Below are 26,344 nucleotides of genomic sequence, written 5' to 3'. Positions count from 1 at the left end.
CCACTTGCAAAAGGAAAATAAAAAGCTGGATCAGAGACAATTAACTATTTTCACACAGATGTGGAATGGATTTGGACGCTTGTGTGCTAAAAGTTGAAATCAAGGGTGTGTGGATATATTTATTATACCTATCAAACACTACCAAAACATAGTGAACAAAGAATTTTGAAAGTTAATCAAAATTAATGAATTATTTCTTTTTGGCATCTCCAATTAGCACATCATTGAGATAATGAAGTACGTAATAAGTAGGTAACACAACACAGTATTCAATCTAACGCTCCTAAACCTGTCAAAAAAACAAAAAGGAGAAATGGGAAGTTACGGTGTATACAGTAGCATGATAAATTATTTGCTTCATGAGGAACAATAGCATCTGAAAATGTAACAAATATTGCACCCATCACCAGACACACAAATGCTGTCATATTCAACACTGTTAAAACAAACCACAACTAAAGCCCTTTATAAGTACATCTTACACTAAACTCACTGCTCCATTTCTATAGTAGAACACCAGGAACTTCATGTATGAACACTTTCATGGGTGACTGTTTTAAGAACTGAGTTACAGTTTATTTGGGTTATAAAAGTGTTAACCAGCTGAATGGGTCTGACCCAGCAAACTACTAATAACACCTCCATAGGCAGTACGCACAAAGAAGCAGTATTTACAGGTGCTATACTACAGCAACACTGGAGCCCAGCTAAATACTCTTTTAAAGTTTGCACTTTTTGCTTTTCCACTATGGTAAAGGAGCATCTTGGTTGGGATACATATAAGACATAGGGGTATATGCAATTGCGGTCGAATTCCCGAAATTGTCGAATTTCGGGATTTTTTCGCCAAAAAAAAATATTCGTCAATGCAATTCAGTGCTTTCCGTCAAAAAAACGGACTTTCAAAATTCGACTTTTTGAAATTCGACTTTTGTCAAATTCGACTTTTCTGCAATGATACAAGTGCTGCAATTCGACCAAAGTGTATTCAATTCAAGTTTGGAAATTCGACAACAGTGCTTTTAGACAGTAAATTCGTCATTTTCAATCCGCCACACTTTGGAGGGTGAAACCAATAAAAAAAAATTAAAACATGTTTTTTTTGGTGGTTTTTTTTTTGGGAATAGCATATCTATTTTTATTAGAAGGGATTAGGTACTTGGTTTGTCTTTTTTGGTTGCACAAGTATTTTTTATATATTTTTAAAAATATTTAAAAAAAAAAAAATATATTTTTTATAGCTGGAACGGTAAAATCAAGGGAAAAAATGGCGTGGGGTCCCCCCTCCAAAGCATAACCAGCCTCGGGCTCTTCGAGCTGGTCCTGGTTCTAAAAATGCGGGGGGAAATTTGACAGAGGATCCCCCGTATTTTTAAAACCAGCACCGGGCTCTGCGCCTGATGCTGGTGCAAAAAATACGGTGGACAAAATGAGTAGGGGTCCCCCGTATTTTTTACACCAGCATCGGGCTCCACTAGCTGGACAGATAATGCCACAGCCGGGGGTCACTTTTATACAGTGCCCTGCGGCCGTGGCATTAAATATCCAACTAGTCACCCCTGGCCGGGGTACCCTGGGGGAGTGGGGACCCCTTCAATCAAGGGGTGTCCCCCCCAGCCACCCAAGGGGGCTGTCCCCCCCATCCAAGGGCTGCGGATGGGAGGCTGATAGCCTTGAGAAAAATGTCTGAATATTGTTTTTTCCAGTAGTACTACAAGTCCCAGCAAGCCTCCCCCGCAAGCTGGTACTTGGAGAACCACAAGTACCAGCATGCGGGAGAAAAACGGGCCCGCTGGTACCTGTAGTACTACTGGGAAAAAAATACCCAAATAAAAACAGGACACACACACCGTGACAAGTACAACTTTATTACATACTGCCGACACACACATACTTACCTATGTTGACACGAAGCAGTCGGTCCTCTTCTCCAAGTAGAATCCACGGATACCTGAAAATAAAAGATAATTATACTCACCTTCCAGCGTCCAGAGATACATCCACGTCCAGAAAATAATCCAGGTACTTGGCAAAAAAAAAAAACGCAATGACCCGATCCTGCGGACTGAAAGGGGTCCCCTATTGACACATGAGACCCCTTTCCCCGAATGTGCCGGGACCCCACGTGACTCCTGTCACTGAGGTCCCTTCAGCCAATCAGGAAGCGCTACTACGTGGCGCTCACCTGATTGGCTGTGCGCTGTCTGTGCTGTGACAGCGCATCGCAAAGCCTCTCCATTATATGCAATGGTGGGAACTTTGCCGTCAGCGGGGGGGTTACCCGCGGTCAGCCGCTGACCGGCGGGTGACCCCACCGCTAGCCGCAAAGTTCCCACCATTGAATATAATGGAGAGGCTTTGCGATGCGCTGTCACAGCACAGACAGCGCACAGCCAATCAGGTGAGCGCCACGTAGTAGCGCTTCCTGATTGGCTGAAGGGACCTCAGTGACAGGAGTCACGTGGGGTCCCGGCACATTCGGGGAAAGGGGTCTCATGTGTCAATATGGGACCCCTTTCAGTCCGCAGGATCGGGTCATTGCGTTTTTTTTTTTGCCAAGTACCTGGATTATTTTCTGGACGTGGATGTATCTCTGGACGCTGGAAGGTGAGTATAATTATCTTTTATTTTCAGGTATCCGTGGATTCTACTTGGAGAAGAGGACCGACTGCTTCGTGTCAACATAGGTAAGTATGTGTGTGTCGGCAGTATGTAATAAAGTTGTACTTGTCACGGTGTGTGTGTCCTGTTTTTATTTGGGTATTTTTTTTCCAGTAGTACTACAGGTACCAGCGGGCCCGTTTTTCTCCCGCATGCTGGTACTTGTGGTTCTCCAAGTACCAGCTTGCGGGGGAGGCTTGCTGGGACTTGTAGTACTACTGGAAAAAACAATATTCAGACATTTTTCTCAAGGCTATCAGCCTCCCATCCGCAGCCCTTGGATGGGGGGCGACAGCCTCGGGCTTCACCCCTGGCCCTTGGGTGGCTGGGGGGGGACCCCTTGATTGAAGGGGTCCCCACTCCCCCAGGGTACCCCGGCCAGGGGTGACTAGTTGGATATTTAATGCCACGGCCGCAGGGCACTGTATAAAAGTGACCCCCGGCTGTGGCATTATCTGTCCAGCTAGTGGAGCCCGATGCTGGTGTAAAAAATACGGGGGACCCCTACTCGTTTTGTCCCCCGTATTTTTTGCACCAGCATCAGGCGCAGAGCCCGGTGCTGGTTTTAAAAATACGGGGGATCCGCTGTCAATTTTGACCCCGGATTTTTAAAACCAGGACCAGCTCGAAGAGCCCGAGGCTGGTTATGCTTTGGAGGGGGGACCCCACGCCATTTTTTTTCCGGGTTTTTCCCGTTTTTTCCCGTTTTTTTAAATCGCGGCAAAATCCGGCAAATCGGCCGTTTTTCGCCCGCGGAACTGTCTAATCCGTTTTTCATTGAATATGGTGAATTCCGGCAGCCACCTGCCGGAATTCACCTGTCGAATTGTGTCGAATTAGAAAACGGCGATAATTTGCCGCGATTCGCCGTGAATTGCATATACCCCCTAAGGGTGAAATTGAAAACACCTTGCACATTGACTGGAAGGAAATAAATGTTCTCGCCCACTGCTGGGCTAATAATCATTTCAGGGATGAAAACGGAATGGACTCCAGAGTATTTTATGGCTAGGTCATTCTCCCAAGGTCTGGGGCAGAGAATTCAGCAAGAGGAGACTGCTTAAACTAAACATTCTTGCTCCAATTTGAACAGCATCCAAAGCTGCATCCTCCAGACAGTCAGACTAATCCAGATGTACAGTATTCCCACCAAGGTCACTAATACAATGAACGCAAGCAGCCCAAGATTCGCTCTTACCACCTCCATACACAGCCTTTTTGACAAATCAGCAGCCAAACTAGACTTGCAATTCGTAACATCTTTAAAAGCTGTAGCATTAGGAAGTGGAATAGTGATGACCTTAGAAAATCATGTGCAATAGGGACCTTCACTGTAGGAGGAAATTCCCCTTTATCTATATCCTATTTGGTAATTTATGTCTGCAATCTGCAAGTAACCTGAATCTTATGTGGAGGTTTGGCCCTCACCTACCTAATCAAGAAGTTCAACTGCAGAGAAGAGAACAAAAGCTGCTTTTTCTTCCACTTCAACAACATTCGGTCAGTTTTCACGGACAACCTTGCAGTCTAAATGTATGGTGCCTGCTACACACACACGACATCATCCACACTAACTGTATTTTGGAAAATCCTTGTCAAAACATTAAGATTCTTTAATGTCTGATTTTTCCACTCCCTCACCTTCTTATTGGTAGGACACTCAGAATCAGTATCTTCCCAGGAGAAAGCCAAATCAGAATTTCATAATTGAGCAGCTAAAAAGTTATCTAAAAACCTCTCAAAAGAAGAGCAAGCAAAACCAAGCAGTGCCCAACACCAGTGGTTCTTGTCACGTTCCTAAGGGACCTGCTGACCCTTGGTTGAACACACTAAAGGAGCATACACACCGGATGTTTTTGTCCAGTGTGTATGCACAGCGATGATGTGAACATCGGTGGCAGGAAAATAGAAGATGAATTCGCTGAAGTTTCACCAGAAGAGGCAGAGGGAAACGTGGCAAGGTGCGTGAGCTTAGGAAATAAATAGCCCAGGCTGGTTCTATGTGATCCGCAGCAAGCACTGTAGGCGCATGTTAAACATGTTCTCAAAGCAACCATACACCCATATCCACTAAGAAAACTAGCATTACACTTTACTGAAGCCTAGCCAGTCCTTAGCTTGGAATTAGTCATTTTATCTGACATGATTAGAAAAAGGGAGAAGTAAATTACGAAGAACACAATAATAAAAGAGAAGTATAGAAAGATGCAGAACTCAGTGTTTGTAACAACAGCCCTCACTGGAAACTGTCACACATATGGTTATCTTTAAGTGTGCAGCTGATACTAGTGTTCAGTAACACTAAAACACAGTGAGGCGGATGTCAAGTTGCATGCAAGTAAATTTTGAAGGCAGATCTTGCACGTTTACATGTGCATTATCTAGAGCAGTGGTTCTCAAACTCGGTCCTCAGGACCCCACACGGTTCACGTTTTCCATGTCACCCAGCAGCTGCACTGTGTATCACCAACTGTCACATTTAAAAAAATCTACAGGTGACCTGCAAAACATGAACCATGTGGGGTCCTGAGGACCGAGTTTGAGAACCTGTGATCTAGAGCAAAGCTTTCCCAAGTCCAGATCATACACAATTAAGGGGTATTTGTACTAAGCCTTGGAGAGTAATAAAATGGACGAATATAAAGTACCAGCCAACCAGCTCCTGTCATTTTTCAAACACAGCCTATGACATGGCAGTTAAGAGCTGATTGGCTGGTACTTTATCTCCATCCTCTTTATCTCTCTCCAAGGCGTAGTACATAGACCCCAAAGTTGTATATCCATTTGTGTCTGAAGGAGTATGATTGGGTGGTAACTGGGTATATACACATAATGTAGGCATGTAGATGTAATCGTGGGCTATGGAGAGACTGGCCTGTTTTCAGATGGATCTTTCGGACAGCTATAAAAGCAGATTTATGTGTAATATTTTCTGTGCTACCAATATAACCTTACACTCATGACTTTAAATTCAAAGAAAATAGTTATTAGTTTAAGGATACACGGGTCACCTAAACCAAAATATTTCTAAATAAAAAAACAGAAAACAAAATATAAACTACCAGCAGATTATAAAATGGCAACTATAAAGCACTGACCGATATTGGCAATTTAAAAAAAACAAAAAACCACACTTGATAAATAATGTCTTATGAGGTGGTGGTTTCCTTTATTTGATTATTATATGGACACTTATTACATTGGTGATGAATTTGAAATACTTAAAATCATAAATTGCACAATTAGCAAAATGCTGAGAGGTCACTGACAAGTTAGCGAGAATATTTAAAGTTTATTCACACAAGCGGTTTCTTGAGCTGCAACGTAGAAAATAGAAAGTCACCTACAGAGATCCATTCATACCTCTTATGCTCTCTCTATCGACCATAATTGAAAATTCAGCTCAGTAGAGACATTTTAGTGCTAATATTGCAAAACATTTATTATAGTGTAAAAATTGGTGCAAACGCACAACTAAATATAATACAAATAGTTAAAACATTACAGATCACATGCAGCTTTTTTTAACTAGAAATAAGAAACCCATTTCAACGTTAAGTTGCAGTTGTCAGAATATACTAAATGTAAACTATATTCCGTTGGATGCATCAGCGGCAGCCTGCTTACTAGCTGTTAATGTGAGAATCTGCTGCGTATGCAAAAATTCTGGCAACAGAATGCTGAAGCCCAACCCACCGTCTTTGCGCCTACAGCCGTCATTACTAGAATATGGAATTACGGGTACAAAAGAGCCCTCTGAAAACAGGAGCCCCACCACTATCCGCACACTACAATCAAGCACGGTAAGTGACCATCACAGCCACGACACTCGGATTCCTTTCTGTGGCGCATGCGCAGTATTGTGAAATCAGCAAGATCCATACACACTGCAACTGTGCCCTACTCATTCAGCCCTACAATGTGTAACTTTGCAACTTCTTTCAACCTTATACTTACTGTGTTTTGTAGGAATGATTATATAAAAAAGCATACTATAACATGGTCTATGAATATGTCGGGACACACCATGAAAATAAAAGGAATTAGAAAAGGTGTGAGCTAAACTCTGTGTGCCACCTTTCTCAATTCATTTTTTACTTACTTACAAACTCCTTCTCTTTCCCTTCTCTATAAATCCCAGTCTCACATTCCAGAACTCTCCTCATCCCCCCTTCTCAACAAGTGTTGTCACTAAACAGCGTGCCAAATGTTGTGATATTCAAAAGTGTCCGAAATGTGAGCCCACACCATAGAAGACTACACCACAGAAAGCAATCTTCAGTGCTGCAGTGAGTATTGTAAAATTATGTACAATCAGACTAGATCTCATATATAATAAGAATTTACTTACCGATAATTCTATTTCTCGGAGTCCGTAGTGGATGCTGGGGTTCCTGAAAGGACCATGGGGAATAGCGGCTCCGCAGGAGACAGGGCACAAAAAGTAAAGCTTTAGGATCAGGTGGTGTGCACTGGCTCCTCCCCCTATGACCCTCCTCCAAGCCAGTTAGGTACTGTGCCCGGACGAGCGTACACAATAAGGGAGGAATTATGAATCCCGGGTAAGACTCATACCAGCCACACCAATCACACCGTACAACTTGTGATCTAAACCCAGTTAACAGTATGATAACAGCGGAGCCTCTGAAAAGATGGCTCACAACAATAATAACCCGATTTTTGTAACTATGTACAAGTATTGCAGATAATCCGCACTTGGGATGGGCGCCCAGCATCCACTACGGACTCCGAGAAATAGAATTATCGGTAAGTAAATTCTTATTTTCTCTATCGTCCTAGTGGATGCTGGGGTTCCTGAAAGGACCATGGGGATTATACCAAAGCTCCCAAACGGGCGGGAGAGTGCGGATGACTCTGCAGCACCGAATGAGAGAACTCCAGGTCCTCTTTTGCCAGGATATCAAATTTGTAGAATTTTACAAACGTGTTCTCCCCTGACCACGTAGCTGCTCGGCAGAGTTGTAATGCCGAGACCTCTCGGGCAGCCGCCCAAGATGAGCCCACCTTCCTTGTGGAATGGGCCTTAACCGATTTAGACTGTGGCAGGCCTGCCTCAGAATGTGCAAGTTGAATTGTGTTACAAATCCAACGAGCAATCGCCTGCTTAGAAGCAGGCGCACCCAACTTGTTGGGTGCATACAGTATAAACAGCGAGTCAGATTTTCTGACTCCAGCTGTCCTGGAACATATTTTCAGGGCCCTGACAACTCCTAGCAACTTGGAGTCCTCCAAGTCCCTAGTAGGTGCAAGGCACCACAATAAGCTGGTTCAGGTGAAACACTGACACCACCTTAGGGAGAGAACTGGGGACGAGTCCGCAGCTCTGCCCTGTCCGAATGGACAAACAGATATGGGCTTTTTTGAGAAAAAACCACCAATTTGACACTCGCCTGGTCCAGGCCAGGGCCAAGAGCATGGTCACTTTTTATGTGAGATGCTTCAAATCCACATATTTGACTGGTTTTAAACCAATGTGATTTGAGGAATCCCAGAACTACGGTGAGATCCCACAGTGCCACTGGAGGCACAAAAAAGGGGTTTGTATATGCAATACTCCCTTGACAAACTTCTGGACTTCAGGAACTGAAGCCAATTCTTTCTGGAAGAAAATTTACAGGGCCGAATTTGAACCTTAATGGACCCCAATTTGAGGCCCATAGACACTCCTGTTTGCAGGAAATGCAGGAAACGACCGAGTTGAAATTTCTTTGTGGGGCCTTCCTGGCCTCACACCACGCAACATATTTTCGCCACACGTGGTGATAATGTTGTGCGGTCACCTCCTTTCTGGCTTTGACCAGGGTAGGAATGACCTCTTCCGGAATGCCTTTTTTCCCTTAGGATCCGGCTTTCCATCGCCATGCCGACAAACGCAGCTGCGGTAAGTCTTGGAACAGACATGGTACTTGCTGAAGCAAGTCCCTTCTTAGCGGCAGAGGCCATAAGACCTCTGTAAGCATCTCTTGAAGTTCCGGGTACCAAGTCCTTCTTGGCCAATGCGGAGCCATGAGTATAGTTCTTACTCCTCTACGTCTTATAATTCTCAGCACCTTAGGTATGAGAAGCAGAGGAGGGAACACATACACCGACTGGTACACCCACGGTGTTACCAGAACGTCCACATCTATTGCCTGAGGGTCTCTTGACCTGGCGCAATACCTGTCCCGTTTTTTGTTCAGACGGGACGCCATCATGTCCACCTTTGGTATTTCCCAACGGTTTACAATCATGTGGAAAAAACTTCTCAATGAAGTTTCCACTCTCCCGGGTGGAGGTCGTGCTGAGGAAGTCTGCTTCCCAGTTTCCATTCCCGGGATGAAAAACTGCTGACAGTGTTATCACATGATTTTCCGCCCAGCGAAAAGTCCTTGCAGTTTCTGCCATTGCCCTCCTGCTTCTTGTGTCGCCCTGTCTGTTTACGTGGGCGACTGCCGTGATGTTTTTCCCACTGGATCAATACCGGCTGACCTTGAAGCAGAGGTCTTGCTAAGCTTAGAGCATTATAAATTTACCCTTAGCTCCAGTATATTTATGTGGAGAAAAGTCTCCATACTTGATCACACTCCCTGGAAATTTTTTCCTTGTGTGACTGCTCCCCAGCCTCTCAGGCTGGGCTCCGTGGTTACCAGCATCCAATCCTGAATGCCGAATCTGCTGCCCTCTAGAAGAGGAGCACTCTATAACCACCACAGGAGAGACACCCTTGTCCTTGGATATTGGGTTATCCGCTGATGCATCTGAAGATGCGATCCGGACCATTTGTCCAGCAGATCCCACTGAAAAGTTCTTACGTGAAATCTGCCGAATGGAATTGCTTCGTAGGAAGCCACCATTTTTACCAGGACCCTTGTGCAATGATGCACTGTTTTTAGGAGGTTCCTGACTTGCTCGGATAACTCCCTGGCTTTCTCTTCCGGGAGAAACACCTTTTTCTGGACTGTGTCCAGAATCATCCCTAGGCACAGCAGACGTGTCGTCGGGATCAGCTGCGATTTTGGAATATTTAGAATCCACCCGTGCTGATTGTAGCAGTATCCGAGATAGTGCTACTCCGACCTCCAACTGTTCCCTGGACTATGCCCCTATCAGGAGATCGTCCAAGTAAGGGATAATTAAGACGCCTTTTCTTCGAAGAAGAATCATCAATTCGGCCATTACCTTGGTAAAGACCCCAGGGTGCCGTGGACAATCCAAACGGCAGCGTCTGAAACTGATAGTAACAGTTCTGCACCACGAACCTGAGGTACCCTTAGTGAGAAGGGCAAATTTGGGACATAGAGGTAAGCATCCCTGATGTCCCGGGACACTATATAGTCCCCTTATTCCTGGTTCGTTATCACTGCTCTGAGTGACTTCATCTTAATTTGAACCTTTGTAAGTGTTCAAAAACAAATTTTTAGAATAAGTCTCACCTAGCCTTCTGGCTTCAGTACCACAATATAGTGTGGAATAATACCCCTTTTCTGTAGTAGGAGGGGTAATTAAATTATCACCTGCTGGGAATACAGCTTGTGAATTTTTTCCCATACTACCTCCTTGTCGGAGGGAGACTTGGTAAAGCAGACTTCAGGAGCCTGCGAAGGGGAAACGTCTCGACATTCCCATCTGTACCCCCGGGATACTACTTGTAGGATCCAGGGGTCCTGTACGGTCTCAGCGCCATGCTGAGAACTTGTCAGACGCGGTGGAACGCTTCTGTTCCTGGGAATGGGCTGCCTGCTGCAGTCTTCTTCCCTTTCCTCTATCCCTGGGCAGATATGATCTTATAGGGACGAGAGGACTGAGGCTGAAAAGACGGTGTCTTTTTCTGCAGAGATGTGACTTAGGGTAAAAAACGGTGGATTTTCCAGCAGTTGCCGTGACCACCAGGTCCGATGGACCGACCCCAAACAAGTCCTCTTCCTGTATACGGCCATACTGTGCCGTTTGGAATCTGCATCACCTGACCACTGTCGTGTCCATAACATCTTCTGGCAGTTATGGACATCGCGTTTATTCATGATGCCAGAGTGCAAATATCCCTCTGTGCATCTCGCATATATAGAAATGCTCTATAGTCAATAAAATACTGTCCCTGTCAAGGGTATCAATATTTTTAGTCAGGGAATCCGACCAAGCCACCCTAGCTCTGCACATCCAGGCTGAGGCGATCGCTGGCCGCAGTATAACACCAGTATGTGTGTATATACTTTTTATTATATTTTCCAGCCTTGTCAGCTGGTCCTTGAGGACGGCCCTATCTATAGACGGTACCGCCACTTGTTTTGATAAGCGTGTGAGCGCCTTATCCACCTTAAAGGGTGTTTCCCAACGCGCCCTAACTTCTGGCGGGAAAGGGTATACCGCCCATAATTTTCTATCGGGGGGAACCCACGCATCATCACACACTTTATTTAATTTATCTGATTCAGGAAAAACTATGGTAGTTTTTTCACATCCCACATAATACCCTCTTTTGTGGTACTTGTAGTATCAGAAATACGTAACACCTCCTTCATTGCCTTTAACGTGTGGCCCTAATAAGGAATACGTTTGTTTATTCACCGTCGACACTGGATTCAGTGTCCCTGTCTGTGTCTGTGTCGACCGACTAAAGTAAACGGGCGTTTTAAAACCCTTGACGGTGTTTTTGAGACGTCTGGACCGTACTAATTGTTTGTCGGCCGTCTCATGTCGTCAACCGACCTTGCAGCGTGTTGACATTATCACGTAATTTCCTAAATAAGCCATCCATTCCGGTGTCGACTCCCTAGAGAGTGACATCACCATTACAGGCAATTTCTCCGCCTCCTCACCAACATCGTCCTCCTACCTGTCGACACACACGTACCGACACACAGCACACACACAGGGAATGCTCTGATAGAGGACAGGACCCACTAGCCCTTTGGAGAGACAGAGGGAGAGTTTGCCAGCACACACCAAAAACGCTATAATTATATAGGGACAACCTTATATAAGTGTTTTCCCTTATAGCATCTTAATATATATATAAGCATATCGCCAAATTAGTGCCCCCCCTCTCTGTTTTAACCCTGTTTCTGTAGTGCAGTGCAGGGGAGAGCCTGGGAGCCTTCCCTCCAGCCTTTCTGTGAGGGAAAATGGCGCTGTGTGCTGAGGAGATAGGCCCCGCCCCTTTTTCGGCGGCCTCGTCTCCCGCTCTTAACGGATTCTGGCAGGGGTTAAATATCTCCATATAGCCTCCGGAGGCTATATGTGAGGTATTTTTAGCCAAAATAGGTATTCATTTGCCTCCCAGGGCGCCCCCCTCCCAGCACCCTCAGTGACTGCCGTGTGAAGTGTGCTGAGAGGAAAATGGCGCACAGCTGCAGTGCTGTGCGCTACCTTTAGAAGACTGAGGAGTCTTCTGCCGCCGATTCTGGACCTCTTCTTACTTCAGCATCTGCAAGGGGGCCGGCGGCAAGGCTCCGGTGACCATCCAGGCTGTACCTGTGATCGTCCCTCTGGAGCTGATGTCCAGTAGCCAAGAAGCCAATCCATCCTGCACGCAGGTGAGTTCACTTCTTCTCCCCTAAGTCCCTCGTTGCAGTGATCCTGTTGCCAGCAGGACTCACTGTAAAATAAAAAACCTAAGCTAAACTTTCCTAAGCAGCTCTTTAGGAGAGCCACCTAGATTGCACCCTTCTCGGCCGGGCACAAAAATCTAACTGGCTTGGAGGAGGGTCATAGGGGGAGGAGCCAGTGCACACCACCTGATCTGGAAAAGCTTTACTTTTTGTGCCCTGTCTCCTGCGGAGCCGCTATTCCCCATGGTCCTTTCAGGAACCCCAGCATCCACTAGGACGATAGAGAAATATATATATATATATATATATATATGTAACATGTCTACAGAACAATAAAAAGTCTCAAGTACAGTAAATTACAGCATAACAGCAAGGTGACAACTGTCCTATACGTGACTAATATTTCCATGATATTATTATAGCATTTTATAGCATCTTTTATCACCAAAACAACATGTTATGTGGTGCATACACGCGGTGCGATTTTACTACCAATATGGACTATATAGTCCATATCAGTAGTAAACATAGCGCATATCGCACCATGTGTATACAGCTTGCGATGCCGATGCACGCTCCCGCGGGATGAGCATCGCAAATAAAAATAGACTGTGCAGGCAGGTCAATTTTGACTATAACGTGTACAATCCAAACTGACCATAGCAAAAATCGCACCGTGTTTATAGTCAATATCGGTGGATTTTGACTCTGGGGTGATCGAAGGAAATCGAAAAGTGCAAATCTGCCTATAGGCAGAATCACACCGTGTGTATGCTCCTTTACAGGAATTTTGTTCAGATGCAGTTTGCAACATATTAAGACAACAAAATAAGGCACATATGTACCAAGAACATCTCTAACACTTCAGTGTAAGTTTATGTAAGTGACTACACAAGTCAGTATTTCACGTCATTGTGCACACGGTGACCTGAGGGAGTATTTCTTACTGTGCTTGGTGTGCACCTGGAATTGGATTTTTTATGAAAGTGGCAGCGACAACTATAAATAAAGAGGCGAGCTAGCTCATGGTGTCAATAGACCGGCGCAGACAGCGCATAAACAATCTCTTCAGCACCTTTAAAATACAGTTGGAAAACACAACATCCAACAAGTAGACATGTAAGAAATGCTGGCATAGAAAGATTTACTACACATAATGATAATCAGACTGTAATTAATGCACACCACTTCTAATAGCATTAGGTATTTCCCAAAGTTCCCCTTTTCAAGAATGGACAGATTCAGATATATAGATTATATCGTTAGTATACAAGTAAACATCAGGCAAAATGCAGAAAATGAGAACATCGCTTGTGAGTGCATCAGTAAATTAAATTGAATTCACCATCATATCATGGCAAAAAGCAGCACACTATCAACTTCTATCTATACCATAAACAAACACTTTGGGGCGGCTTTATTCTGAGAAACCCTGGAATCTGCATGTTTCTGTTACTGGATGTAACAAATCCATTGATGGTCAGTGATGAGCACTTCTCTGTCTAAGCAAATCCATTCTTCTATTGTTATATCACACATGCCATGATTGTCAGTTTACCAAGTGCTACTTTGCCCTTACCAGCTCTAGTACTGGAATCTCTGCCTCCAGTTCGGCTTCAGCAGCAGCAGCGGCATCCTTGTACTGCTGAGGAGACTCAATAACCAGTTCTTTCTTGACACTTTTACCAGTGTTCATCCTACTTTGCATTTTCAGTAGAGCTCAGAGTATCAATAACAGGTTTCTAAAACTCTTTGGAGTTTTTTAAAATGACCCAACATGTCAGAAAAAGAGAGGTAGTGGGGAGCGCCTCTCCCAGCCTAGCTAGTCCCAAAGCAGGAAAAAAGGAGAAAAATGAGCAGTTTACTAGAGAGAAATCCAGTGGAGTTGTGAGCCGGCCTCTGAAGGGGGCTGGAATACTGTCCAGGCTGGAAAAGGAGGATCTGTTTTCATGACACAAGGAAAACAAGCCACAAGTGCTGTGCTGTGCATGGTGCACGGTGTCTCAGACTCCAAGCAGCAGATGTCGTCCCAACAGCAGCGTGTATAGTGTAAGGATTTCACTCAGCTGGCTGCAGACTTTAGTTTTATGGTATGAACAGGAGAGTTCAGACAATACAAAAGGCCTATTTTTCTATTTTATGAGTCCTTACAGTAAACCCTACTTTAAAAAGAAACAATGTATATTGGCTTTCATTGTTATCCCATGCACAGCGGGAATACCTCAGCACCAAAAGACTTTTCTCTGTGAAATGTGCACACCCTTGTAATCTGTTAGTAATCAGAAGGGAGGGAACACCGACATGCCAAGACTGTCTTACTTATTCAATGAAACTGGTTTACCTTCCAGCAAAGGACCAAGTCTCTTAAAGTCACACACAGTGAGCACCTGTTTAAAGAATGGGCCACTGTCTTGTACACCCGTCTTCTCCATCACATCAGAAAGTGAGGTAAGAGACCAAGTAATCACATACAACCAGACAGCCAGTCACTCACTTTTGGTGTGAAATTAAAATGTCACATATACTGTATATTATATACTTTTCACATATATAATAAAGATACTGATGTCTTTGTGTAACTGTAATGTGCACACTAAATTGGTCACATTTGCTTTGTTTAATATATTTTCCAGGGGGGGAAATGTCCGTTTATTTGCAGGGGTGGTCTTCAGTATGTTGGCGGTCGGGCTCCCGGCGACCAGAATACCGGCGCCGGGAGCCCGACAGCCGGCATACCGACACTTATTCTCCCTCGTGGGGGTCCACGACCCCCCTGGAGGGAGAATAAAATAGTGTGGCGCACGTAGCGCGCCACCGTGCCCGTAGCGTGGCGAGCGCAGCGAGCCCGCAAGGGGCTCATTTGCGCTCGCCACACTGTCGGTAAGCCGGCGGTCGGGCTCCCGGCGCCGGTATGCTGGTCGCCGGGAGCCCGACCGCCGGCATATCGTAGTGAACCCTATTTGCAGAGCTGTACACATCTTGCAATGCGACAGCTTCTCAATGTGCACCTGGTTTGCTACTAGCCTTCATCAGTGCTCACTTGCTCATACTCTACAGTAGTTACAAAAGAATGGACTCCAAACGGGTGACCTCTCTCTCACATCCAACAATACATAACCTGAGGTTGCCTCAACACCTCGCTGAAGTCTGCATATGTTAGAATGCACCATTACAAGCCAGACTCACCTCTTTGGTTGTAAGTGAAGATGTGATAGAAATGCACACTAGTGTGTATTGGACATACGTGTGCGCAAATTCACAGAGCAGCACAGCGCAAATTCATACAAGATGAGCTCCACGTACAGTACTAGCAACTCTGCATAAGCACCAATGTGTTTTGCATTAAGAGTTATGTATTCCAATCATTGATGTCACATGAGGGTGTTATCTCTCTAGAGCACGCTTTTTGCTTTATTTTTAATCATTCTTTTTAAGAAAAAAAAATATATAAATACAGGTCAACTGAGAAGGTGTTTCTTTGTCTTTACATAAGAAAAAAGTAACATCCTTTAAAATTAACTTTGCCAGTACAATAAAATATATCCAATTATTATTATTAAGTTTTTATTTATACAGTATATACTGTAACATGTATATTACACAGCTGTCCACAACACATGCCATATGCTGTAGAAATCTCCCCCCGCTGTGATCCTATTAAACAATTGATTTGTGGAAATGAAATACAAAGTAAAAGGCCATCAGTACAAAAACCTAGTACTGTCCAAATGTATATTTGGTAACAGCTCAGTATAAATTACACCAAACCATGCAACAATGTTAATTACTACACTTAAGCCAGGTACACACTAGGCCAGTGGTTCCCAAACTGTGTGCCGTGGCACCCTGGGGTGCCCCGGGACACTTGCAGGGGTGCCTTGGGTTTGGTGGTCCAGAACCAATTCAAATTCTGCATGGTCAATGTAAAAAGCAAAGCCAGTGTTAATGGCTGCCAATCATAAAATATATTGACAATCAGAAGCAAATCTTGTCACTCACCACATCAGTTACCCTAAGGATGACCTATAAATACAATTTACTTAATTTAATATTTCTTTCAAAAATTTTCAATAAGAAACTATTGGCTTAGGGGTGCCGCGAAAAAAATTCTGATACTCTAGGGTGCCGTGATTCAAAAAAGTTTGGGAACCACTGCACTAGGCGATCCCAACCTAAAAAATAAATGATAACATAAATATCTTTATCGTTTATTTTTAGGCTTATATCGTCCAGTGTGTATGGGGGTATTATTGGTGAACGATGCGCGCTTCCGCACACCGTTCAGCGATCACAGATATTGAGCTGACATGCAGCTCAAGCCGTCAATGTCAGGCTGAGCTGCATGTCCGGGAATGCCGGCGATGACATAGCTGATAGTTATCGTTGAACGATAACGTTCAGTGTGTACGCGCTATATGGCTGAACGCTATACAGTCGTTCATCGCCGGCATTTCAGCATCGCCTAGTGTGTACCCGGCTTAACTTTCCCTTTATACACTGTAAACAATTGAAATCAGTGACTAGGAACAAACTTTACACTCACACCATTTATTATAAACTATTTACTTACGCTAAAGATTATTTCTTAATCAGCAGCTAAGAGTGTGCAACAAGAACAATGTCAGAACTGTAGGTTACCTGTATGCTGCAAGGAGACCTCCGTCAGGTACAGTTCTTTAGTGATCTACATATATTCATATGTGGGCGCTTGTCACGCTAGATAGCAGCGATCTCTCTGGGTAATCAGACACTAAGGCGATTACTAATTAACCTATTATTTGCCTAAAGTTATGTGGAAAGGTTGTACTCCTATGATTTAAGTTTCTAGCCTATTTAATATGTGCCTAGGGTAGTCCAGGAGATGTGAACTAATCCTACAGACTGCAGTCCCCATTATGTACCTATTGCAAAAGATGCAAACTAATGCTACAGACTACATACAGTTCACATTATACTCAATTGGGAATGTGGTGTGGGCTAATTTACAAACATCATAAAGCTTAGTATTTCAGAGCTTGGCGTAAAATTTGTGAGCCGTTGTAAACCCGATGGAGGGTTTAGCGCTGTAAGGTATCTCCTGATCCATCCCTAACAGCCTCCATGCCAGTTCCCAGGCAGTTCTTACAAATTTACTCTGATGGCTGCACATTCACAATATTAGATTCCACAGTAAAGTGATAGCAGACCTCTTTCTTATTGGAGATTTTTTTGTCCATTAAACAGCTATTAAAATAATTTTATATCATCTTTTTAATTGATACTCTTCAAAGCACCACTACTTTCAATGATATCTTTTACATCAAGACTCAACAAGTCTCGCCAGAACACCGAGAGCCAGCATCCCAAAGGTAAGTATCGGGGTGGGTTATGGTTAGGCACTAGGGGAGGATTAGACACTAGGGGCGGTTAGCCGTAGACCCCCCCTCCTTATTTTTAGCCCTAGCCGCCATCCCAGGATGGTGAGGTTAGTGTACCATGTGTCACGTGACCGCTGGCATCCCGAACGCAGGGGTGTCATACTGAACCCTCCAAAAGAGTGATGCCGGATTTATCACTTTTTCACATAAAGAGCCAGCAAAACTCCCCAGCACACAACAATCAGATAATTGTTTGTTCATAGCTTGAAATAGGCATATACTGTACTACAGAAAGACAGATACAGCAAGAATTGTGACAAGTGTAGAAAAAGAATCCCTGTTTCCATTATTTCTAAATTGTAATGTCCATTATGCAAGCAGTAAAGCCTGATACTAGACTGGCATGTTATTAGTTCTAGTGATGGAATTTATTGTCTGCAACCACTCAACAGATCACTAAAATCACACTATAGGTCAGACATTTGCCCTTATTGCTTCAGCTTTCCTTAACTGGCAAGAAAGTGATTAACAAAAACCTGTGCATCTTCTACACTAAACAGACCAGGGTGCTGGGACAAAATAAAAAAACAGGCTAAAGGCTTATATCAATGGGAAGTAAACAAAATAGTGCAGCTCTCCTCTATGCTATATGGATCTGTTGAGAAATGTATTGGCAGTGGTTGCCATGTTTAGGGCAGATCATCAAGAGTTCATCAGCTTTGGTATTAGCCACATACACACAAATATAGACAATAGTTGGAGATAGGAAAATGTTTATGGTTGTAAAATAGATCAATACAGTCTATTTTTCATATTTAGACCCTAATTAAAAAAAATACGACAAAAAAAGTAGTTATAGCCTCCATACATCTGCAACATATTGCCGCTTTTTGCTGATGCCCTGAAGGTTAGTAAGGGGGATTGGAAATATTAAAACATTTGAAAAAAAATGAGATTCTCCAATCTCAACCAAAAACAGTTGAGATCGGCAAATCTTCATTTTTAACAGGTTAAAATACCGATGGATCGGCAATCATCGCTGGACACTGAACAGTGGATCTGGTCAGGTCAGGTAATAGATACTTCGTTTTTAAGGACATTTTTTGAAACTGTACTTTACCTTCCCTTGTAATAGAGCTGCCTATCTACATAACCTCTTAAATCACAGGGTACATTATTATTATTATTATCATCATCCTTTATTTATAAGTGGTGTTACTAATTTTCCCATGTTGTACAACCATTTAATTTACATTTTTAAAATGTCACATTATGTTACAATATGCGTAACTCTTGTACATGAACGGAGCATTAAATACAGTAGGTGCAAAAGTTTTTTTCCCCACTTTGAGCTTGAAATTCATACATCAAACATTTAGAGATTTTAAGTTTAAAATATGTGATAACCATACACACCATGAAGTGATGTTACGTGAAGCAGATGAATAACTAGCTCTACTGAAAAATTTGCTGAGCAACATGTTCGTCGTATTATTATTTCTCCTTCGGATCTATAAAATAAAATTTCCCAGTTCCAAAAAAGGCTGCAATGGATCTTCTTTAAGATTATTATTGGAGCTGCAATAAATGAATTTTCACTTTTATTTTCATTAAAAAAAAAAAAAAAAATATTCCCTTTCCTATTCAGAAAAACCCACCATGGATAAACAGTTATATCCAGAGACACATCAATTCATATTTACAACATTTATTTTAATGTTCAGTAAATTATATTTTTGATATGTGAAGAGAAATATAAGGGGTGTGCAATAAGTTCCCCTATATGCAGTGTATAGGTACAGTAGACTCAATCTGACTGGTTGTAAAATATAAAGGCACAGAACCATATATAATCTGCACTGCAAACCTGAAGAAGTCAGCATGATCTTCTATGACTTCAAGAGTGGTCTGCGACAGCAGAAGAATTTTGAGTGCGAGCTGCTTTTGGAGAGGAAGCACAACTACTGTGTTTTTTTTAGTGGTTTGTAGATTTGGGGCGAGTGACACAGTCCTGGGAGATGAGGAGCACTGCGGTCGACCTGTGTCCGCTATCACAGAGGACAACGTTGCTGCCGTGCAGACCATAGTTGAGGTGGACACCAGGGTGACCTTTGCCCAGTTAGAGAAGGAGATAGGCATCTCATCAAGTTTCCATCTGCTTCATACGCCACAAAAAGCTTGGCATAAACAAGGTTTTTGAACGCTATGTTCCCCATCAGCTGACTTGAGAGCAGAAGGCGGCTTGGGTGACTAGGTGCCACAACATGCTGGCCAGGTTTGATGGCGGTTGCTCAAACTCTGTCTGGGAGAGTGGCAATGAATCTTGGATCTAGAGATTGGACCCAAACAGCAGTCGGTCCAGTGGACACCAGTTGGAGGTGTGCTGCCACAAAACTTCCGACGTGAGCGCAGTGTGGCCAAGCAGATGGTGGCTGTTTTTGTTGCCAAGACTGGTCATGCAGCTACTGTACCACTTGTGAAGTAGCGCGCAGTCACTGGGGACTGATACGCCAACCAATGCCTGCCGCAAGTGTTGAAAGCCATTTCCAGGCACCTTCCAAGAACTCGCGCTCATGGTGTCCGTCTCCATCATGACAATACACCTGCCCACAAGTCCAGGAAAATGGTGGATTATCTGGCCCAGAAACGCATCCAGTAGTTTGGTCATCCGCCGTACAATCCAGACCCGGCCCCATGTGACTTCTTTGTGTTTCCACAAATCAAGTGCAAAATACATTGGATTCGTTTTGAGTCACCAGAAGCAGCAGTGGAGACCTTCATCCAGAATGTAGAAGACATACCTACTTTGGACTGGTCCAGCTGCTTCACCGAGTGGTTTCAGCACATGCAAGTTTGCATGGACTCCTCTGGTGAATACTTTGAGAAAAAACTTACTTTGTAAACAAAATACTTTTTGTGCATCTGGAAACTTATTGCATACCCCTTGTATGTACATTAGTAGAAAGCAAAAACCGAATAACCCATTCATACATCTGCTCTCATTCACTAAACATTTCAGAATTTCTTTAAAGCAATGACGTCAATTTTGAGCAGCCGTTCCCTGGATTTCACACCTGTCATGTATCCTGAAAACAGGGCAATTTCACTGCACCACCTGCTTCAAGCCGTCTGGGTCAAGCTCACAAACCATTAATTCTGACAAGGCCTTCTACTGCAGTCCTTCCTCAAAAGCAGGAGACCAGCACGACACAGAGGTCAAGCACTTTTCTACTCCTAGTCTCATACGTTGTTTTGCGATCTTACGAACTTTAAAAAATTATTTTAAAAAACCAAAACAGTACCTACCAACAAAATATTTGTGTATACCACAAATTTAGATTTTCTTACTGTTTTTGTGAAGCAGAGACTACCTTAGGGGTCAATCCAATTATATGCGATTATTTTGCACCCATTAATCATCGCGGCAGCAGCTGCACATTACGGCCTGTATGGCTCCTAGTATTTTTGTGCAAATTTGGGCAGAAATCATTCCGCAAGCGGTGGGAGTTGAAACGTCTCAACAACTGCAACTCGCACCCAATAGGATTGACCCCTTAGACTTTATACCAACCGGTGTAATATTTATATGTTTATATGTTTTAGATGTGAATAGTTGTAAAAATAGAACCTAAGGCTTCCAATATTGCCAATACACATTCCTGTTTTTACCTTCATTCATGCATGCTATATTTTTCCAAATCCAGTGTCCTAGTAAATGCAATAGCTGTGTTTAAGCGTCCTCTTTAGCTGTGTTTACCACAGATTCATGCATTGGGGAAGTCTGCAGTGACCTCCCAAAGCTAGTAAAAATGCATTTGCACTTGACATGCATCTTCATCTGCTTTTTTTTAATAGTATTAAAATACATGGCTACTCCGTATAAACCCTCATATACAACTGAACTCAAAATTGCTTTTAGTGTTAAGTCGGGTACACACCTTCAAGATCAATCGTCTGATCGGGTTTACGCTTCCGATTAGCAGAGCAGTATGTCCCCAGCTTTACACCCTGTGAGCCCCCTACAAACCCTGTATACATTGTGCTAGAAATAGCTCAGCGTGTACAGGCTTCTATGGGATCAGGAGGTTTTCCCAACAAACATTGGGTGATCAGGCCGACAATTACATAGGTGTGTACCCAGCTTTAGGATTGACATTTCAGACACATTGTGGTACAGTTTTTAAAAGCAGTATCTGTTCCAATTTTTGTGCTTAACACTTGTAATCAGAAGAGGAAGCCCGCACAGATCACTTAAAACTATAGCAGCAATTTGCATGAAAATCGTTTGCTGTGCACTTCGTTAGCACTTTAAGAAAGCAAGTTATAGGCAGCATGAAATACAGCTAATTACATGCTCCAATTTACCATAGTAAGAACATGAAAATGTGCGTATTCCATTTCTATAGCACCAAGGAGTTCTGTACATAATAGTATGAAATGTCTGTTATTAGGAACGTATTGAAAGCCATGTTGGGATCCGCCGCAAGCTTCCCACTGACAGAAGTTAACTATGTAATGACTGGGGACTTGCCTCTAGACTGATTTTTAGGTTTTGTGTCTGTTTCACTAGGAATAACTTGCTCTATTATTTAGTCAATGCATATTTTTTATGTGGAACAGCCTATTTCTTTTGGTAGCCTTTTGAAATAAGTATCATTCTATTTTGGAGCTAAAATAAGAAAGATCTACTTTAACACAATTGCTACCATGAGGCAATGAGTGTAATACCAGACTTTTACCTATTAAACAGCTAGCAACTCTTGGGTATAACAAATACTGTACATCAGTTGCTGCAACGCAAGGACGTCCGTGTCATTGTAGCCGGAGCGGATGTTTACATACTTTAGGGGGTCAGAAAAATGTTACAAACTGTAGAGAATTCTCCTGAGTCTCTCTCCTTTGGCAGATAATCAACATTATCAATCTTAAAATATAATAAAAAAATTATAAAAATCACAACAATGTGGTATAAGACTTTCAGACTGAACAGTAATCATATAATTACTTTAACAGGAGCAAAAAAAAAACATGTGGTATGTCGTAATTTAAATTAAGCGGACAGTGTAATATCCGAAGTGGGATTGTTCATGAGAGCAATGTGTAGCTCTCTAGGTAACTGACAATATAAATTCATATGTTCTAGAGATAAGGGGCATACACACTAGACTACTTTTCAGAATGACGATGACAACGACTTTGAACGATATATCGTTCAAGTCGTCTAGTGTGTATGCCCATACAGACGGCCGAAGTGAGCACCCGCACTTGTTAAAAGCAGGTCAGGGGTCGGCCGTGCAGGCAGGTCAATGTGAACAATGTCACTTGCGACATCGCTCATCTCAGGATGTGTGTACGGAGCAGTGATGAGCGATGTGCACAATGTGACATTGATCCTCCTCCCTGGACGCTCCCTGGCTCCATACCTGCCACACAGAGCATGAGCACATAGCAGCCGCCGGCGCACAACTCGGCCTCCTGCGTCTCACTGCCCCACTAATGTATTTTCAACCATTGCCCCACCAATGTACATTGCAAGTGAAGGAGACATTGTGCCACCAATGATATTAAATATGATAAAAAAGATAAGATGTGCAGGCACAGAGATTTTATACACACACACACATATATATATATATATATATACACACACACATATATACACACACACATTATATATATATATATATATATATATATATATATATATATACACACACACACACACATACATACTACCGGCACTTACAGGCTCACAAATAATACGGATGGGTGCCTTCCAAAGACTTGCTGCTAGCGGGCCTACAGCCCTGCCCACACACCTAGAAATGCCTCCCCAATATTAAAAATAAGAATTTACTTACCGATAATTCTATTTCTCGGAGTCCGTAGTGGATGCTGGGGTTCCTGAAAGGACCATGGGGAATAGCGGCTCCGCAGGAGACAGGGCACAAAAGTAAAGCTTTCCGATCAGGTGGTGTGCACTGGCTCCTCCCCCTATGACCCTCCTCCAAGCCAGTTAGGTACTGTGCCCGGACGAGCGCACACAATAAGGGAGGAATTTTGAATCCCGGGTAAGACTCATACCAGCCACACCAATCACACCGTACAACTTGTGATCAAAACCAGTTAACAGTATGATAACAGAGGAGCCTCTGAAAGATGGCTTCTTAACAATAACCCGAATTAGTTAACAATAACTATGTACAATTATTGCAGATAATCCGCACTTGGGATGGGCGCCCAGCATCCACTACGGACTCCGAGAAATAGAATTATCGGTAAGTAAATTCTTATTTTCTCTATCGTCCTAGTGGATGCTGGGGTTCCTGAAAGGACCATGGGGATTATACCAAAGCTCCCAAACGGGCGGGAGAGTGCGGATGACTCTGCAGCACCGAATGAGAGAACTCCAGGTCCTCCTTAGCCAGAGTATCAAATTTGTAAAATTTTACAAACGTGTTCTCCCCTGACCACGTAGCTGCTCGGCAAAGTTGTAATGCCGAGACCCCTCGGGCAGCCGCCCAAGATGAGCCCACCTTCCTTGTGGAGTGGGCCTTTACAGATTTAGGCTGTGGCAGGCCTGCCACAGAATGTGCAAGTTGGATTGTGCTACAGATCCAACGAGCAATCGTCTGCTTAGACGCAGGAGCACCCATCTTGTTGGGTGCATACAATATAAACAACGAGTCAGATTTTCTGACTCCAGCTGTCCTTGCAATATATATTTTTAATGCTCTGACAACGTCCAGTAACTTGGAGTCCTCCAAGTCACTTGTAGCCGCAGGCACTACAATAGGCTGGTTCAGATGAAATGCTGACACCACCTTAGGGAGAAAATGCGGACGAGTCCGCAGTTCTGCCCTGTCCGAATGGAAAATCAGATATGGGCTTTTGTAAGATAAAGCTGCCAGTTCTGACACTCTCCTGGCCGAAGCCAGGGCTAGTAACATGGTCACTTTCCATGTGAGATATTTTAAATCCACCTTTTTTAGTGGTTCAAACCAATGAGATTTTAGAAATTCCAAAACCACATTGAGATCCCACGGTGCCACTGGAGGCACCACAGGAGGCTGTATATGCAGCACTCCCTTAACAAAAGTCTGGACTTCAGGAACTGAAGCCAATTCTTTTTGAAAGAAAATCGACAGGGCCGCAATTTGAACCTTAATAGATCCCAATTTGAGACCCATAGACAATCCTGATTGCAGGAAATGTAGGAATCGACCCAGTTGAAATTCCTCCGTCGGAGCACTCCGATCCTCGCACCACGCAACATATCTTCGCCAAATGCGGTGATAGTGTTGCACGGTTACTTCCTTCCTTGCTTTAATCAAAGTAGGAATGACTTCTTCCGGCATGCCTTTTTCCTTTAGGATCCGGCGTTCAACCGCCATGCCGTCAAACGCAGCCGCGGTAAGTCTTGAAACAGACAGGGACCCTGCTGAAGCAAGTCCCTCCTTAGAGGTAGAGGCCACGGATCTTCCGTGATCATCTCTTGAAGTTCCGGGTACCAAGTCCTTCTTGGCCAATCCGGAACCACTAGTATCGTTCTTACGCCTCTTTGCCGTATAATTCTCAATACTTTTGGTATGAGAGGCAGAGGAGGAAACACATACACCGACTGGTACACCCAAGGCGTTACCAGCGCGTCCACAGCTATTGCCTGCGGATCTCTTGACCTGGCGCAATACCTGTCCAGTTTTTTGTTGAGGCGAGACGCCATCATGTCCACCATTGGTCTTTCCCAACGGGTTACCAGCATGTGGAAGACTTCCGGATGAAGTCCCCACTCTCCCGGGTGAAGGTCGTGTCTGCTGAGGAAGTCTGCTTCCCAGTTGTCCACTCCCGGGATGAACACTGCTGACAGTGCTATCACATGATTCTCTGCCCAGCGAAGAATCCTTGCAGCTTCTGCCATTGCACTCCTGCTTCTTGTGCCGCCCTGTCTGTTCACATGGGCGACTGCCGTGATGTTGTCCGACTGGATCAACACCGGTTTTCCTTGAAGCAGAGGTTCTGCCTGGCTTAGAGCATTGTAGATTGCTCTTAGTTCCAGAATGTTTATGTGAAGAGACGTTTCCAGGCTCGTCCACACTCCCTGGAAGTTTCTTCCTTGTGTGACTGCTCCCCAGCCTCTCAGGCTGGCGTCCGTGGTCACCAGGATCCAATCCTGTATGCCGAATCTGCGGCCCTCCAATAGATGAGCACTCTGCAACCACCACAGAAGAGATACCCTTGTCCTTGGAGACAGGGTTATCCGCTGGTGCATCTGAAGATGCGACCCTGACCATTTGTCTAACAGATCCCTCTGGAAAATTCGTGCATGGAATCTGCCGAATGGAATTGCTTCGTAAGAAGCCACCATTTTTCCCAGGACTCTTGTGCATTGATGTACAGACACCTTTCCTGGTTTTAGGAGGTTCCTGACAAGCTCGGACAACTCCTTGGCTTTTTCCTCCGGGAGAAAAACCTTTTTTCTGAACCGTGTCCAGAATCATCCCTAGGAACAGCAGACGAGTTGTCGGCATTAACTGGGATTTTGGAATATTCAGAATCCAGCCGTGTTGTTTTAGCACTTCTTGAGACAGTGCTAATCCCCTCTCTAGCTGTTCTCTGGACCTTGCCCTTATTAGGAGATCGTCCAAGTATGGGATAATTAATACGCCTTTTCTTCGAAGAAGAATCATCATCTCGGCCATTACCTTTGTAAAGACCCGAGGTGCCGTGGACAATCCGAACGGCAGCGTCTGAAACGGATAGTGACAGTTTTGTACAACG

At 43.9% G+C, this 26,344-nt stretch overlaps 1 protein-coding gene across 14 annotated transcripts in view; it reads right to left on the bottom strand.

Moving 5' to 3' along the window:
• Nucleotides 1-26,344, bottom strand: part of DOCK9 (dedicator of cytokinesis 9) — a 513,264-nt gene that overhangs the window by 400,628 nt on the left and 86,292 nt on the right. The window contains exon 1 of one of the 14 annotated variants that reach the window (XM_063953260.1): nt 13,789-14,125. The exons of 12 other annotated variants lie outside the window; for them this stretch is intronic. In XM_063953260.1, coding sequence (XP_063809330.1) covers nt 13,789-13,917 — 129 coding nt within the window. In that variant the 5' untranslated portion in view covers nt 13,918-14,125. Of the gene's footprint in view, nt 1-13,788; nt 14,126-26,344 lie in introns of those variants that run through there. One more of the 14 variants, XM_063953264.1, reaches the window with a different exon arrangement.

Source organism: Pseudophryne corroboree, chromosome 2 (genome assembly GCF_028390025.1).
Source record: "Pseudophryne corroboree isolate aPseCor3 chromosome 2, aPseCor3.hap2, whole genome shotgun sequence".
Lineage (NCBI taxonomy): Eukaryota > Metazoa > Chordata > Amphibia > Anura > Myobatrachidae > Pseudophryne > Pseudophryne corroboree.
Note: the sequence above shows the minus strand (reverse complement) of the source record. Positions and strands in the feature narration are given on the sequence as shown.